The sequence below is a fragment of the Oryx dammah genome, unplaced genomic scaffold, assembly GCF_014754425.2.
Source record: "Oryx dammah isolate SB20612 unplaced genomic scaffold, SCBI_Odam_1.1 HiC_scaffold_11, whole genome shotgun sequence".
Taxonomy (NCBI): domain Eukaryota; kingdom Metazoa; phylum Chordata; class Mammalia; order Artiodactyla; family Bovidae; genus Oryx; species Oryx dammah.
Window position 1 is genome coordinate 45,660,625 of NW_024070195.1, and position 18,002 is coordinate 45,678,626.

Sequence of the window (18,002 nt, forward strand, 5' to 3'; positions counted from 1 at the left end):
GCATGGGAGATAGTGCAAGTGTCTGATGGTTAGCACATTCTTTGGTACTACCCTTCTTGGGAAATGGGATGAGGATTGACCTTCTCTGGTCCTGTGGCCACTGCTGGGTCTTCCAGATTTGCTGACATAATGAATGTAAAACCTAGATGGCATTGTCCTTCAGGGATTTGAATAGTTCTGCTGGAATTTCATCACATCCTCTAGCTTTATTAACAGCAGTGCTTCCTAAGGCCCATTTGACTTTACCCTCCAGAATGTCTGGCCCTGGATGACTAACCACTCCATCACAGCAATACAGTTCATTGAGATCTTTTTTATACAGTTCTTCCATGTGCTCTTTCCATCTGTTCTTGATCTCTTCAGTGTCTACTAGGTCTCCACCATTTTTATCCTTTACTGTGCACTTCTTTCTGCAGAATGCTCCCATGATGTTTCTAATTTTCCTAAAGAGCTCTCTAGCCTTTCCCCTTTTGTTGTTTTCTTCTATTATTAAGGATTGTTCATTGAAGAAGGCCTTCTTGTCTCTTCTAGTTATTTTTTTGGAGCTCTGGGTTTAATTGGATGTAACTTTCTCTCTCTCCCTTGCTTTTCACTTCTCTTCCTTCTTCCACTATTTGTAAAGCCACCTCAGGTAACCACATTGTCTTTTCTTTTCTTTTTTTCTGGGATGGTTTTGTTCACCACCTCCTGTACAGATCTCTGTCCATAGTTCTTCAAGCACACTGTTAACTAGATCTAGTCCCTTGAATCTGTTCGTTGCCTCTACTTTGAATTCATACAGGATGCAAGTCTTACCTTGCTGGCCCAATGTTTTTCCCATTTTTCTTTAATTTAAGCCTGAATTTTGCTACAGGAAGCTGATGCTCTGGGCCACTGTCACCTCTAGGTCTTGTTTTTGCTGACTGTATACAGCTTCTCCCTCTTTGCCTGCAAAGAATGTGATCAGTTTGATTTTGGCATTGACCATTTGGTGATGTCTGTGTATAAAGTCTCTTGTGTTATTGGAAAAGGGTATTTTCTATGACTAGTGCATTGTATTGGCAGAATTCAGTTAACCTTCGCCCTACTGGATTTTGTTCTCCAAGGCCAAACTTGCCTGTTGTTCCAGATATATCTTGACTTCCTACTTTTGCATTCCAATCCCCAGTGATGAATAGGACATCTTTTTTTAGGTGTTAGTTTTGGGAGGTCTTCTAGGTCTTCATAGAACTGATCAACTTCAGTTTCTTTGGCGTCCATGGGAGGTGCATGACTTGGATTTCTGTGATGTTGAATGGCTTGCCTTGGAAACAAACTGAGATCATTCTGTCATTTTTGAGGTTGCACCCAAGTACTGTATTTAGGAGTCTTTTGTTGATTATGGGGACTATTCAGTTTCTTCTACGGGATTCTTGCCCACAGTAGTAGATATAATGGTCATCTGAATTAAATTCACCCATTCCCATCCGTCTTAGTTCACTGCTTCCTAGGATGGCAATGTTTATTCTTATCATCTCTTATTTGACCACATCCAATTTTCCTTGATTCATGGACCTAACATTTCAGTTTCCTATGCAATACTGTTCTTTGCAGGATTGGATTTTATCTTCATCACCAGACATGTCCACAACTGAGTGTCATATCCACTTTGACTAAGCTACTTCATTCATTCTGGGACTATTGCTAATTCTCCTCCACTCTTCCCCAGTAGCATGTTGGACACCTTCAGACCTGGGGGACTCATCTTTTGGTGTCATATCTTTTTGATCTTTTATACAGTTCATGAGGTTCTCACGGCAAGTATACTGGGGTGCTTTGTTCCCTCTTCCAGTGGATCACCTTTTGTCAGAACACTCTATGACCCATCTGTTTTGGGTGACTCTGCACGGCATGACTCATAGCTTCATTGAGTTACACAAGTCCTCTTGTGATCTAAGAAGGGGACTGATCAGCAATGGGTAACTAAGATCTACCCTTTCAGGAACACTGTAAGCATTGTTAACAATAGGCCCTATGGTATACAATAGATTCCTAGACTCATTCATTTTGCATAACTGAAATCTTACATCCATTGACTAATAACAAGTTTCCATTTCACCCCAGCCCCTGGCAACTACCAAGATTTTAGCCACAGTGGGAGAAGATAAACCTGACATACTTTTCTTTGAAGTTTATGAATTAAATAAAAGAATATGCCTTGCTGATTCCTGTTATAACCACTTCAGTTCAGTTCAGTCGCTCAGTCGTGTCTGACTCTTTGCGACCCCCTGAATCTCAGCATGCCAGGCCTCCCTGTCCATCACCAACTCCCGGAGTTCACTCAGACTCATGTCCATCAAGTCAGTGATGCCATCCAGCTATCTCATCCTCTGTTGTCCCCTTCTCCTCCTGACCCAATTCCTCCCAGCATCAGAGTCTTTTCCAATGAGTCAACTCTTCACATGAGGTAGCCAAAGTACTGGAGTTTCAGCTTCAGCATCATTCCCTCCAAAGAAATCCCCGGGCTGATCTCCTTCAGAATGGACTGGTTGGATCTCCTTGCAGTCCAAGGGACTCTCAAGAGTCTTCTCCAACACCACAGTTCAAAAGCATCAGTTCTTCGGCACTCAGCCTTCTTCACAGTCCAACTCTCACATCCATACATGACCACAGGAAAAACCATAGCCTTGACTAGACAAACCTTAGTCGGCAAAGTAACGTCTCTGCTTTTCAATATGCTGTCTAGGTTGGTCATAACTTTTCTTCCAAGGAGTAAGCGTCTTTTAATTTCATGGCTGCAGTCACCATCTTCAGTGATTTTGGAGCCCCCCAAAATAAAGTCTGACACTGTTTCCACTGTTTCCCCATCTATTTCCCATGAAGACTGGATGTCATGATCTTCATTTTCTGAATGTTGAGCTTTAAGCCAAGTTTTTCACTCTCCTCTTTCACTTTCATCAAGAGGCTTTTTAGTTCCTCTTCACTTTCTGCCATCAGGGTGGTGTCATCTGCATATCTGAGGTTATTGATATTTCTCCTGGCTATCTTGGTTCCAGCTTGTGCTTCTTCCAGCCCAGCATTTCTCATGATGTACTCTGCATATAAGTTAAATAAGCAGGGTGACAATATACAGCCTTGACGTACTCCTTTTCCTATTTGGAACCAGTCTGTTGTTCCATGCCCAGTTCTAACTGTTACTTCCTGCTTAAGGAAAGCATATTACTTAGTTGGTTTAGTTTCAAGGCATACATTTTAGTAGCAATACTGTTATATCCATGTTAGGTGTTTAAACCTTGATTTAGCCTATTAATAATGTATAGGCTTTTCAGATTTGTAGCTGCTGATATATTTTCCCTTCTCCCAGCAGCAATGCCCCTTTGATCCACTTTAGAAGGAGGTTTTCATACACTGATAATTGAAAGAGTCCATGATGTATGGAATCTCAATTCTGATCATTAGGTGAAGCAATTAAATTAAATTTCTAAGTTGGGAATTAATATACCTTCAGGTGAGACAATATTGACCAAATTAGAAATAACACCAGGCCTAGGATACACAAGAAGGGTATCCTTTAATTTTCCTTCTCAACAAGATGTTGTCATGGTATTGGTGGTATTTATTTAAACTTAGAAAAAAGACAATAGAATTTTAACTATGGGATTCATTAATAGGAATGAATCCAGAGTTTGGGATTAACATGTATATACTACTATATATAAAATAGATAACTAACAAGGACCTACTGTATAGCACAGGGAACTATATTCAATATCTTGTAATAACCTACAATGGAAAAGAATCTAAAAATAATGTAGATAGTGCTAAGTCATGTCCTACTCTTGTGATCCCACGAACTGTAGCCTGCCAGTCTCCTTTGTCCATGGGATTCTCCAGGCAAGAGTACTGGAGTGGATTGCCATTTTCTTCTCCAAAAAATAATGTATATATACATATGTATGTATATATATATAATATTTATTAACTTTTAATTAAGGATAAATACAATACTGTCATACATCAACATGAAATATATAAATATACATATAAAAATACATAAATATACATATAAAACTGAATCACATTTCTGTACACCTGAAACCATCACAACATTGTAAATCAACTGTGCTTCCATTTTAAAACGACAGATACATTAATATATTATAAAAATTATTCTATGAAATCGTTCCTTTCATCAGATGTTTCTCCCAATCAGAGTCTTCTGGGTTATGCTTTAATTGAAGGTTGACAAATCTGTAGTTTGTACTCAAGTTAATTTGTCTCAAGAACTCTGACATTTATTTTTAAATCATGACTTGGTGTCTGATCTGCCACATTTTTTACAATGCATTTACTACTTCATATAAATTATACAAAGTAGAGGTTTGGTCTGCATCAGCTCTCAGCCACTGCTGTGCAAGATTTTTGGAAAAGAAAAATAGAGAAATGAGCCCATCTCTGTAGCTCATTTGGGGAGAATATTATTTAAATTTGTTCTTACTGTAAGGCTGAAATTAATCTTGATTTCCCGTCAAATGTACAGGGATTTTACAATATAGTTCATAATAGTATCTAATTCCTCTAGGGTAGGAGTTAAGATAAACAAGTCACAGACAATGTTTATCTATAAATATAGCAGATGGTGTGGGACTGAGGTCGGTTATTAACTCTGCCGACTTTAATTTCATGGTTATAAAACACAGTAAGCCTCACTGTTTATAAAAGGTGGGGGACAATCTCCAATGGGCTTCAGTAGCCAAGAAACCCTCTGTAACATTAATCTCTTCTAACTGATATTTGGTATTCTCCTAGGGTATAATATTTAAGATTGTGGAGTGACTGCTAGTCACATTAAAATTTTCACTGGGATCATTAGCTAGCATTTCTGTCATTGATCTATTATAACTTTGTTAATGAGTTCCATGTGAGTGAAATTTAGTGAATGAGACAATTCTTTCTAAGCCTTACTAGGTAAGGCTTAGGCTGTTTAACAATTACCTTAGGCTGTTATATATCTAAAAGATAGCCTGATTAATCAAAATCCTACCTTTTTTCTAATATAAAGATGAATTGTAATACCTAACTAGGCAACATGTACTGAGGGGTAGAATTTCATAAAGGAAAACCATAGCATCATTTGAATAATCAGCCAATGTACATTACATACATTTACATTTAGTTAATGAATCACCTAAAATGTCACAAAATACCATAGAATTTAAAAGAGAAGCAAAATAATATTCCAATTTACTGAAATACAAAATTTAATTATGATCACTTATCTTCCTTGGTGGCTCAGATGGTAAAGCGTCTGCCTATAAGGCAGATGGGAGACCCGGGTTCAATCCCTGGGTCGGGAAGATCTCCTGGAGAAGGAAATGGCAACCCACTCCAGTATTCTTGCCTGGAAAATCACAAAACACCATAGAACTTAAAAGAGAAGCAAAATAATGTATGCTTAACATTCCAATTTACTTAAATATAAAATTTAGTTATGATCACTTAGTTCACTAAACATCTGTATGTTTAACTTGATTGAAATTAATTCTTCCCCACAAAATACCACTGTTATTTAAAAAAAAATGAAATAGCTCAATTTTTCCATTCTGAGTTTCTAGTGAATAACAGAATTATTTTATAACCACAAAAGTGAAAAAAAAATCAAAAGCTCTACTTCTATTGCTTTTACATTCAGAAGAGGTTGATTTTTCACTTCCTAAGAAGGTCAGACTTCCATAAATATGTGATAATCTGATAGGTGAGTTGGGGATTAAAACAATCTTGAGCTAAAAATGTCTTAACAGTTAATGTCTGAACTATGTGCTATGTCTTAACTCCTTGAGAATGAGTTTTCAGTGACAAAATTCTCAGCTACCTTTCTAGCTCTTATATTAGGCTGCTTCTCCTGCACCCACCCTGATCGGTTTATTACTGATCTCAAACAGTCTGGTTCCTGTAATTTCTACCAAGTATTCAGGGTGGACCTCACACCTTGGCTCCAAGGAGCTGGCTCCTGACAGCATCAGTCCTGGTTAGAGTGAGGACTAAATGGGACTTTTGGTTAACATGCCTTCTCTCCTTTCCCACTCAGAGTCTGTTGTCATTGGATGCAATACCCTGTTTATTTGATACACTCACTTCTGCAAAAAAATCTATCCACTCAAACTTCCAGGTCTCAAAATATGTGAAACATCTGTAACAGAAGATAGCAAACTCTCCCTCAAGTGGAGGCTCTACCTCAGTTTCCTTTGTTTTTCTTTTCTTTCTTTTTTTTTTTTTAAGCCTTAAAACCCACCTGAACCATCATCATTAAAGAAATTTGTTATTGGTATGTTTGACATATATGTTTGTGTCAACTTGAATCAAAACTAGGGGTGATTTCACTTCAAAGTTATCAATAAGATCACCTAAACCAGTGCTCAGTTAATTCCAAGGGTCCAAATCTTGCACCTTCTTGTCTTATGAGTTGTGAAGTGAGGGTGGAATACGTTTAGGACAAAATGGACAAGAAGAAGAAGGCTATAGACTGGTCAAGAGGACCCTGGACTCTTTGTGACCCCATGGACTGTAGCCTGCCAGGTTCCTCTGCCCATGGGATTCTCCAGGCAAGAACACGAGTGGGTTGCTATGCCCTTCTCCAAAGGATCTTCCCAACCCAGAGATCGAAACCAGGTCTCCCACATTGCAGGTAGATTCTTTACCATCTGAGCCACCAGGAAACCCTTAAATAAGGCAAAAATATGTAAAGCCAATATAAAATGAAGTGGTTCAAAAAGGGAGACAGAATAGGGGAATGAGCAAAACCAGATATTGAAGTGTCTAGGTAGAGAGTTGAGCAGAGTGACTGGTTTAGGGACTCTCCTGAGGGTCTAAAAATTCATAAATACAGTGGGTCTTGGGGAAATGTGCACTCAATCACTCTTGTAATGAAGGAATGTTTTTCAGTATCCCAATGTGCAGCCTTAAATCATTGTATTTTTTCCCCTAATCTATGTATAAGGTAAAATGAACTGTATTATAAAATACAATCATTACTCTAGTAATATTTTTTAAAAAGCAACTTCAATTATGCAGTTATTTGATTAAAGGTGAAAAGGGCTGTCAAAATTGAATAAAAGTGTTCCCCCGTTTACCCAAATCTATCATATCAATATTATATTAAAATAACATCATAGAAATAAATTGTTGCTTATAAAGCAAATTACAACCCACGGGATAAAAATAATGCATGACTTTGATATACTTTCACCTCATTTTCATTGTTTTCTTTCAGATTATCTGACCCTGTCTCAGGTCAAAGGCGTTGCGTTGCAAAAAGGAAATAATGCGAAGGAGATAACTCTCAGTGGATCTCATCCGCCCTTCAATGGTCAGTTAAAAATCCATCCTCTGGTGCTTGCTTCAGCAGCACATATACCAAAAATCCACCCTCTAAATTGTCTTTAGTGCTCATTCTCTCTGAAAATCCAGTACTTCATAAAACGTCTTTTACTTCTAGGAGAAGTCATCTATGCGGTCACGTGCATGACGGCCATCTGCGGGACCCTTCTCCTGGTGATGGTCAAACTGAGGTAAGTGGATGCAGCTCAGAGGGAGGGGCTGTAAGGGGACCAGCCCTGTGAGGCCACGTGCCAGAACGGCAGAGCTCAGCAGGGCCGAGAAGCAGTGCTCGTGCCTTAAGACGCGGGAATCGTGGGATGGACGTTACCCTGTCTTCATGTGTAAGGGAAGTGTGATCACACTGGATGATTCACGCTGCATTTTATAAGCACATATGCATCGTTCTTCCAGTGAAATGGCTCTCAATCTTTCCCCCGGTTTTCCTACGAAATCCAAATTGAACTTTGCTGCATTCCTTATTCAGATCCCTTGCAGGATTAATCTGCTCACATAATGGACCTGTTGTGTATTTCACACACTTTATATTTACCTGAAGATATAGTCTTTACTCTAATTTCTTATAAGCTGAGTTTTATTCTTATTTTTGAATAACGCAGTTATTAAGTGAGGTATGAAATGAGGCCTCATCAGGCACCTTAAAAGAACTTATTCCTGTTGCCTGACTTAATTTACTTATCCCAAATCTTCTCTTTCTTGGCTGCCTTCACTGTGAATGTGAGACCTTAGGTTAAATATATATCAATTGTAGATGTCTAAATGTCCAGGGTTTAAAATTTTTCCACTTATTTAACATTTACAAAGAGATATAAAGTGGTGTTCAGTTGCTTATTTTTAATTAAAATAATAATCAAATAATAAATAATAAGCCATGATAAGTAAAGTATTTGGTATTTAAATATCAATGATGTTCATTTGCTTATTAATGACACAGATGTGTGTGAAGTGAAAGCGAAAGTGAAAGTCAGTCGTGTCCAGCTCTTTGTGACCCTATGGACTATGCAGTCCATGGAATTCTTCATATATACAAATACGTATATTTTTGTATAATTTGACTATCCTAAATTTTAATGAAAAATATATATTAAGTGTGTGTGCATATGGATATGATATATATACATACACCTAAAATATGTTTATCAGTAAAATTAGGCCTGAGGGCAGCAGAGGCAGTGGACGTTTATCTCGTGATTCTCAGAGAACAAGAGTCAGTAAACTTGATGATGCTGGCAGACCATGGCTCCTCAGAATCCAAGGACGCCACGACCAGAGAGACCAAGCGCAAGACTTAATGGGGAGTCATGTGCTGGCAGCAAGGGGTCGGGCACACAATCAGCATATGCTCTATCTACAGGCACTCCAGCTTACTTATTTTTAAATGTAATCCCAGCTAAACATATTCCCCTGTTGGATCCAACTCCTCTAACCATTTCATTTGATGCTGACCAATATCAATACCAAACTGTTTTTATTCAAGACCTTAAAAGTTGTATTTGTATGAAAAGATAGGCTTTGAGTTCCAAGATACAGTTTAAAGGCCAAAGTATTAGAGTCAATTTCAAGGGGGGAAAATAACATTTGGAATTTATTAAACTTTCCTTTGTTTGGTTTAGAATATTTGAAAGCATGGTTCAGTTACTGGGCTTGCCTAGATATTCCATCACAGAGGACTGATGGAGAGAAGCATAAAAAATTTCCAGTTTAGCAAAATCCTTATAGGGCCTCAATCTTTACTTTTTAGCCATGCACTTAAAGTATAAAATTCACATCTGCCACCTGGGCCCACGGCTTTTTTACAGATTACTCTTGTGTTTCAGGTAAATAAGACCCATGACTATTCAAAATTTCCTATGTATCAGCTGTTAACTTCTCTTTTCTTATCCACATTAGAAAGGCATGTTCCTTTACTGGATGACAATGAGCGTCATCTTGAGTTGACTGTAATATGTATTAAAAAACAAATTTCATATTATTATTACTTATATGATTAACAATATAATAATTATACTATAATATTAATGTTATTAATAATATAGCTAATTATGTATTCTATTATAACTATGTTATATCATTATTTTATATTATATTTAGTTATAACTTGCTTTCCATGCAATTTAAAATTGATCCTTACATGGATCTGAAAGATCCAGACCCAGTGTTAAAAAAAGAGAAAAGTAAAAGCCATCATGGAAAAAAGGAATAAAACGAAACAGAAGCATCAGTAACCACAATACCTGTGTCAGCTCACACTGGAGATCAATAATGCTTTCTTCATGAAAGCAGGCTGCTTGCCACTTACCTGATGGGCAAATCTAATCCATGTGAACACTTGTTTGTATGCAGTAAAGATTTAGGGTTTTTGCATTTGTTCTGTGTTATACTAAATCAAAACAGCTCTAAATCTTCAAAGAATTTTGCAACGAAGCCAATAACTAAAAATTTAAAGAGAAAAAAGACTATTTTTTTTTGAAAATTATTACTTGGAGAACATAGTTAAATGCATTATACTTAGACCTTAGAATATTCTATTTTTTTTAAACTTTACTTTCAAAAATTTTATTATCTTCCTCTTCAGGCACAGAAACGAACCAAAAATATAAGCACAGACACATTTGTAAAATCCTTAAAATGGCATATTGTTGACTTTTACTTTTGTTTTTGTATAGAACCTTCAGAATATTGAATCAAAACAAGAGATCCTTCACACACCCAAATACCTGGCAGACTCATGATTCATTAAGAGTCATGGATCATTAACAATCACCTTTGTTAAAGCAAGTCAACAGAATATCCTTTCCATCATCAAAGAAAATGTTAGGGCAGATTTAATGATCCTGGATCATCAAATATGTTCATGTGAGGTATAGTAATTGGTATGATGTTAGATTTGTTTTTTCTTAAGAAAATATTCAAGTATAAATTTACAGTTATATCTTTTGTGATGCTAGTCTAGAATTACAGAATTATCCTTGAAGCCAAAAATTGTTATTCTAAATTACAGTCTGCATGATATGTTTAATAGTAAATTTGAGTCCATATGAGAGTATTTGGTTGTGTTTCATAATGTAACATTTTAGAGTTAACAGGTTTGTTTCTGATCAATTTTATAAATGCCTATTAACTTGCCAAAAGGAAAAACGTTAACAAAAAATCCAGTATATTTTTTATTTGTATATTCATTCCCAAATCATCAACCAAATCATTAGCATTGACTTTAAGTTTCTAAATATGCTTGATTAGATGATTAGTTGTAAAAATCATAAGTTATATTTTTGGATTTTGTAATTTGAATATTGTTGAACTTTTTAACTTGATGTCTTTATGTCATGTTCAAAAAGATATAAAGCAACTACACTGGTTGAAAAAAATCAATGTGTATTTCAATGACATATTTAATTTGTAAATTTAATTTTTTCTATGCTAAATTTTACTGAGCTTCTGCAATATAAAGTAACATGATAATTATTACTTTCTGTAGTGTTACTATATTGCTACTTTAGGCCTGACTTGACATCTGAATATAATTATGAACAGAAAATTGTGGAAAAGATGTTTAAGTTTTTGATACATATGTGCTGTTCAACTGTCTACAATCACATTGTTACCCATTGCTAAGAAAAAACAGGAGCTTGTTTTATCTGTAGTGACACAGAGGTTCAAATATTCAAGAACAGGAACATGTATTTAGTGATATGTTTACAATTAAAAGTCAAACATTTTCTACCTGCTTGGTAGCATATCTATTCTGTTCACTATACTTCAGGTCAAATTGTCTGCTGCTGCTAAGTCTCTTCAGTCGTGTCCGACTCTGTGAGACCCCATAGATGGCAACCCACCAGGCTCCCCAGTCCCTGGGATTCTCCAGGCAAGAACACTGGAGTGGGTTGCCATTTCCTTTTCCAATGCACGAAAGTGAAAAGTGAATGTGAAGTCGCTCAGTTGTGCCCGGCTCTTAGCGACCCCATGGACTGGAGCCCACCAGGCTCCTCCGTCCATGGGATTTTCCAGGCAAGAGTACTGGAGTGGGTTCCCAATGCCTTCTCCGTCAAAGTGTCTACATTCAATTAAATCTGAAATTAACATTTGGCAGTGTTTAGCTGGAGTAATGGAAAAGCCAGCCTTTATTGTTTCAAATGGTGAAGAATAATATTCAGTGAGTCACAAAACTCCTTCAAAGAGCTCTACTTATTCCAGAGGCTGTTCACTCTATTAGTTACATCAGTTCAGTTCAGTCGCTCAGTGCTGTCCGACTCTTTGCAACCCCGTGAACCACAGCACACCAGGCCTCCCTGTCCATCACCAACTCCCAGAGTCCACCCAAACCCATGTCCATCGAGTTGATGATGCCATCCAACCAACTCATCCTCTGTCATCCCCTTCTCCTCCTGCCCTTAGTTACATAAGAGAAGGTAAATAGTACTTTCCATCTCCCAGTCATTGCCATTTAATGCAGGCTTGCTAAAGCCTGAGAACAGACTGTTCTCCAGAAAACAGAAGGAGGAAATCAAGTTGTTTTTAGAAATATGTTTGTGTTGAATATAGAAGAGTGGGGGATAGAGTGTGAAATAATAACTGAGGGTTAAAAAGATTAAGCAATTTCTTGTAGTCTCACAGTGGTCAACAAAAAATTTAGTAATTGAACACTGATAGAGCAGATTTCAGAATCTTTCATCTTAAATCCTAAACTCTACTGCCAATTTCTCATCCCAGCTGTAATTATGCCATTTTTGCACATAAACAACCAGGGAATAGTTGCTTCAAATAGTCTTCTCTGAAGTACTGCATTTATTAATTTACATTACTAGTCTAGTAATTAGATGCTTTTACCTGTAATAAATCCCATGGACAGAAAAGCCTGGCAGGCTGTGGTCCATATGGTCACAAAGAGTCTGACATGATTGGAGTGACTTAGCACACACAACCCCCTCTAATTAAATGCCTTAAGCAATAAGGAAAACATAACAGTTCCTATATCAAGAGTTCCAAAATAGAACATCTCAAGGATCAGTTGATTTCACCATTTAGTGACAAATTCTAGGATTCAAATTTTTCTTTTCCACTATTTTCATCGTCAATGAATAACTGGCACAGGTCAAGCTTCATAAGAAGATATGGACATCAGTTCAGTTCAGTCACTCAGTTGTGTCCGACTCTTTGCAACCCCATGGACTGCAACACACCAGGCCTTCCTGTCCATCACCAACTCTTGGAGTTTACTCAAACTCATGTCCATCAAGTCGGTGATGCCATCCAACCATCTCATTCTCTGTCATCCCCATCTCCTCCCACCTTCAATCTTTCCCCAAATCGGGGTCTTTTCAAATGAGTCAGTTCTTCCCATCATGTGACCAAAGTATTGGAGTTTCAGCTTCAGGATCAGTCCTTCCAATGAATATTAAGGACAGATTTCCTTTAAGATTGACTTGTTTGATCTCCTTTCAATCCAAGGGACTCTCAAGAGTCTCCTCCAACACCACAGTTCAAAGCATCTGTTCTTTGGAGCTCAACTTTCTTTATAGTCCAACTCTCACATCCATACATGACTAGTGGAGAAAACCATAGCTTTGACTAAATGGACCTTTGTTGGCAAAGTAATGTGTCTGCTTTTTAATATGCTGTCTATGTTGGTCATAGCTTTTCTTCCAAGGAGCAAGCATCTTTTAATTTCATAGCTGCAGTCACCATATGCAGTGATTTGGGAGCCCAAAAACTAAAATCTCTCAATGTTTCCATTGTTTCCCCATCTATTTGCCATGAAGTGATGGGACTGGATGCCATGATCTTAGTTTTCTGATGGCTGAGTTTTAAGCCAACTTTTTGACTCTCCTCTTTCACTTTCATCATGAGACTCATCACGAGTTCTTCTTCGGTTTTTGCCAAGGGTGGTGTCATCTGCATATCTAAAGTTATCCATATTTCTCCCAGCAATCTTGATTCCAGCTTATACTTCATCTAGCCAGGCATTTTGCATTATGCACTCTCCATATAAGTTAAATAAGGAAGGTGATGATACACAGCCTTCTCTTACTCCTTTCCCAATTTGGAACCAGTCTGTTGTTCCATGTCCAGTTCTAACTGTTGCTTCCTGACCTGCATACAGATTTCTCAAGAGGGAGGTCAGGTGGTCTGGTATTCCCATCTCTTTCAGAATTTTCCACAGTTTGTAGTGATCCACATACCCAAAGTCTTTTGCATAGTCAATAAAGCAGAAATAGATGTTTTTCTGGAACTCTCTTGCTTTTTTGATGATCCCATGGATGTTAGCAAATTGATCTCTGGTTCCTCTGCCTTTTCTAAGTCCAGCTTGAACATCTGGAATTTCACCGTTCATGTACTATTGAAACATGGCTTGGAAAATTTTGAGCATTACTTTACTAGCATGTGAGATGAGTGCTATTGTGCAGTAGTTTGAACATTCTTTGCCATTGCCTTTCCTTGGGATTGAATGAAAATTGACCTTTTCCAGTCTTGTGGCCACTGCTGAGTTTTCCAAATTTGCTGGCATATTGAGTGCAGCACTTTCACAGCATCATCTTTTAGGATTTGAAATAGCTCAACTGGAATTCTATTACCTCCACTAGCTTTGTTTGGAGTGATGTTTCCTAAGGCCCACTTGACTTCACATTCCAGGATGTCTGGCTCTAGGTGAGTGGTCACACCATCATGGTTATCTGAGTCGTGAAGATCTTTTTTGTATAGTTCTGTGTATTCTTGCCACCTCTTCTTAATATCTTCTGCTTCTGTTAGGTCCCTACCATTTCTGTCCTTTATCGAGCCCATCTTTGCATGAAATGTTCCCTTGGTATCTCTAATTTTCTAGTCTTTCCCATTCTATTATTTTCCTCTATTTCTTTGCATTGATTGCTGAGGAAGTCTTTCTTATCTCTCCTTGTTATTCTTTGGAACTTTGCATTCAAATGGATATATCTTTCCTTTTTCTCCTTTACCTTTCACTTTTCTTATTTTCATAGCTGTTTGTAAGGCCTCTTCAGACAACCATTTTGCCTTTTTACATTGCTTTTTCTTTGGGCTGGTCTTGATCATTGCCTCCTGTACAATGTCATGAACCTCCATCCATAGTTCTTCAGGCACTCTGTTTATCAGATCTAATCCCTTGAATCTATTTGTCACTTTCACTGTATAATCATAAGGGATTTGATTTAGGTCATATCTGAATGGTGTAGTGGTTTTCCCTACTTTCTTCAATTTAAGTCTGAATTTGGCAAAAAAGAGTTCATGATCTGAGCCACAGTCAGCTCCCTGTCTTGTTTTTGCTGACTGTATAGAGCCTCTCCATCTTTGGCTGCAAAGGATATAATAAATATGATTTCAGTATTGACCATCTGGTGATATCGATGTGTAGAGTCATCTCTTGTATGGTTGGAAGAGGGTTTGTTATGACCACCGTGTTCTCTTGGAAAAACTCTGTTAGTCTTTGACGTGCTTCATTTTGTACTCCAAGGCCAAATTTGCCTGTTACTCCAGGTATCTCTTGACTTCCTACTTTTGCATTCCAGTCCCCTATAATGAAAAGGATATCTTTTGGGGGGTGTTAGTTCTAGAAGGTCTTGTAGGTCTTCATAGAACTATTCAACTTCAGCTTCTTCAGCATTACTGGTCAGGGCATAGACTTGGATTACTGTGATATTGAATGGTTTGCCTTGGAAATAAACATGATCATTCTGTCATCTTTGAGATTGTATCCAAGTACTGCATTTCGGACTCTTTTGTTGACCATGATGGCTACTCCATTTCTACTAAGGGCTTCTTGCCCACAGTAGTAGATATAATGGCCATCTGAGTTAAATTCACCCATTCTAGTCCATTTTAGTTCACTGATTCGTAAAATGTTGATGTTCACTCTTGCCATTTCCTGCTTGACCACTTCTAATTTGCCTTGATTCATGGACCTAACATTCCAGGTTCCTATGCAATATTGCTCTTTGCAGCATCGGACTTTACTTCCATCACCAGTCACATCCACAACTGGGTGTTGTTTTCCCTTTTGGCTCCATCTCTCCATTCTTTCTGGAGTTATTTCTCCACTGATCTCCAGTAGCATATTGGGCACCTACTGACCTGTTGAGTTCATCTTTCATTGTGATATCTTTTTGCCTTTTTCATACTGTTCATGGTATTCTCAAGGCAAGAAGACTGAGGTGGTTTGCCATTCCCTTCTGTAGTGGGCCACGTTTTGTCAGAACTCTCCACCATGACCCGTCTGTCTTGGGTAGCCCTACTTGTCATGGCTCATAGTTTCATTGAGTTAGACAAGGCTTTGGTCTATGTGATCAGATTGGTTAGTTTTCTGTGATTGTGGTTTTCATTCTGTCTGTCCTCTGATGGAGAAGGATAAGAGTTTTGTGGAAGCTTCCTGACTGAGGGGGAAACTTATACGGACATACAGGAATTTAAATTGCCAGAATTGACTTAGTCTAATAAGAACTGACCCTAAATCATCCGAGGAAAGGATGAATTCCCATGTAAAATCAGAGTTCTATTTAGCAAGGATGAAGAGGATAGGAAGCTTGGGTAGGCAGCCAGCAGTTTTATTTTTATTTGTTTTTAATTGGAAGATGATTGCTTTGCAATGTCGTGTTGGGTCTCCATATAACACTGGGGATCAGCCACAGGTACACTTATATCCCCTCCCTCATGAACCTCCAACTACCTTCTTTATAAATAAATGATGCCTGTCAAGGCATCAGAAAAATAAACCACATCAGTCTAAGCTTACATTCTATATTTCATGAAGCTTTTTGGAACTAAAGAGCACAAACTTAAAATAGTGTTTCTCACCGTGTCAAAGGGTTCACATTATATCAATTCAGAATTTTTTTTCTATTTATTAATGGACATATTTCATATGGTAGAAAACCATATTGGTTTTTTGTGTGTAGGCAAGAACTTTTCATTTCTAGTAAAACTTTTTCCAGAAATGTAGAGATCATCCATTCACTGGCAGGGGAAATTTTTGAAGGTTGTGCTTCTGAAAATGAAGAATCCAATGAGTGATGAGGGAAACATCATCACTCCTGTGTTTCTCCTGGGAGGCGCTCATCAGAGGACTCATCTATGTATTGGGAACTTCTGCTTCAACAGCACTAGATTGGTTAAATAAATGTCTCCCAGATACTAATATCATGTTCCCAAATATTAATAAAATAAAATATCAGAGGTCCCTGATGCCAAACAAGTGCACCATCAGGACAAAGGGATCATGCTTAAAAGGCAAACGTGAGATACAACCTATGAAGAAAATGCTGAGAAACAAAATTTCCAGGAAGAGGAAATTCAAAAAGAGTGGGTGTCTGTTAGGAACAAGCTTTGGAGATACCTATCCTTTTCAGATCATGTCATCAAAATTAGTGTGCAAATAATAAGCATTAGACTAAAGCAGTAGAATTTAAAGATATGCAAAATCACTGCAGATGGTGACTGCAGCCATGAAATTAAAAGATGCTTACTCCTTGGAAGGGAAGTTATGACCAACCTAGACAGCATATTAAAAAGCAGAGACATTACTTTGCCAACAAAGGTCCATCTAGTCAAGGCTATGATTTTTCCAGTGGTCATGTGTGGATGTGAGAGTTGGAATATAAAGAAAGCTGAGCACCAAAGAATTGATGCTTTTGAACTGTGGTGTTGGAGAAGACTCTTGAGAGTCCCTTGGACTGCAAGGAGATCCAACCAGTCCATTCTGAAGGAGATCAGTCCTGGGTGTTCATTGGAAGGACTGACGCTAAAGCTGAAACTCCAATACTTTGACCACCTCATGCGAAGAGCTGATTCATTGGAAAAGACCCTGATGCTTGGAGGGATTGGGGGCAGGAGGAGAAGGGGACAACAGAGGATGAGATGGCTGGATGGCATCACTGACCTGATGGACATGAGTTTGCGTAAACTCCGGGAGGTGGTGATGGACAGGGAGGCCTGGTGTGCTGTGATTCATGGGGTCGCAAAGAGTCGGACATGACTCAGCAACAAACTGAACTGAATAGGAAAACAGAATTTGTTAATGCCCCTAATATCTCAATAGTAGAGATCTTCCTCTATTTGAAGATCAGTTTTGAGGGAGTTGGAAGAGCAAAATGGTTGATGGACACATAAAGATTTATTTAGCATTTCCATGTTTGTTCTGAACATTGATAGAATGTGGAGGGGGCTGCAGAAGAGGGGAGCGAGATAAGGAGTGAGCAGAACTCAGCACTGTAGGCAGAAATATTGAAGTGCACAAGGATAGTTCTTTGTAAGAATTATAAGGTATATTCCACCCATGATGGTAGTTCTTAAAGCAAACAACTAGATAATAAAGAAAAGGAAATATCATTTTACACATTCATCTGGTTGTTTACAAATACTGTATATTTCTTTCATCACAGTTATTAATCCTGTCCATGTTTTTTTCCTCCTCTCCTGCTGTCATTTTTTCCCTCTAATTTTTAAAGTTTTATAAAGGCCATGAGGGAAACAAGTTTAGGAAAGGAGAAATCAGCCGCAGAATACTGTAAGGGCTAAGAAAATAGGCACTGCCCATAAAAACACTTAGATCCATCCTTTTAGTCATTTCAAATGCACTTCAAATGAAGTAACTTACAAAGTAAAATAAATGCATTGCTTATCTCATAAGGTGATATCCCCTCACACCT

The 18,002-nt window shown here is 37.9% G+C and overlaps 1 protein-coding gene across 1 annotated transcript in view; it reads left to right on the forward strand.

Moving 5' to 3' along the window:
- GFRAL (GDNF family receptor alpha like) overlaps positions 1–8,645 on the forward strand; it is a 72,696-nt gene extending 64,051 nt beyond the window's left edge. The window contains exons 7-9 of the mRNA XM_040249055.1: positions 7,229–7,324; positions 7,454–7,526; positions 8,552–8,645. Of these exons, the coding sequence (XP_040104989.1) occupies positions 7,229–7,324; positions 7,454–7,526; positions 8,552–8,645 (263 nt within the window). The remainder of the gene's footprint in view (positions 1–7,228; positions 7,325–7,453; positions 7,527–8,551) is intronic.
- Positions 8,646–18,002: the final 9,357 nt, after the last annotated feature.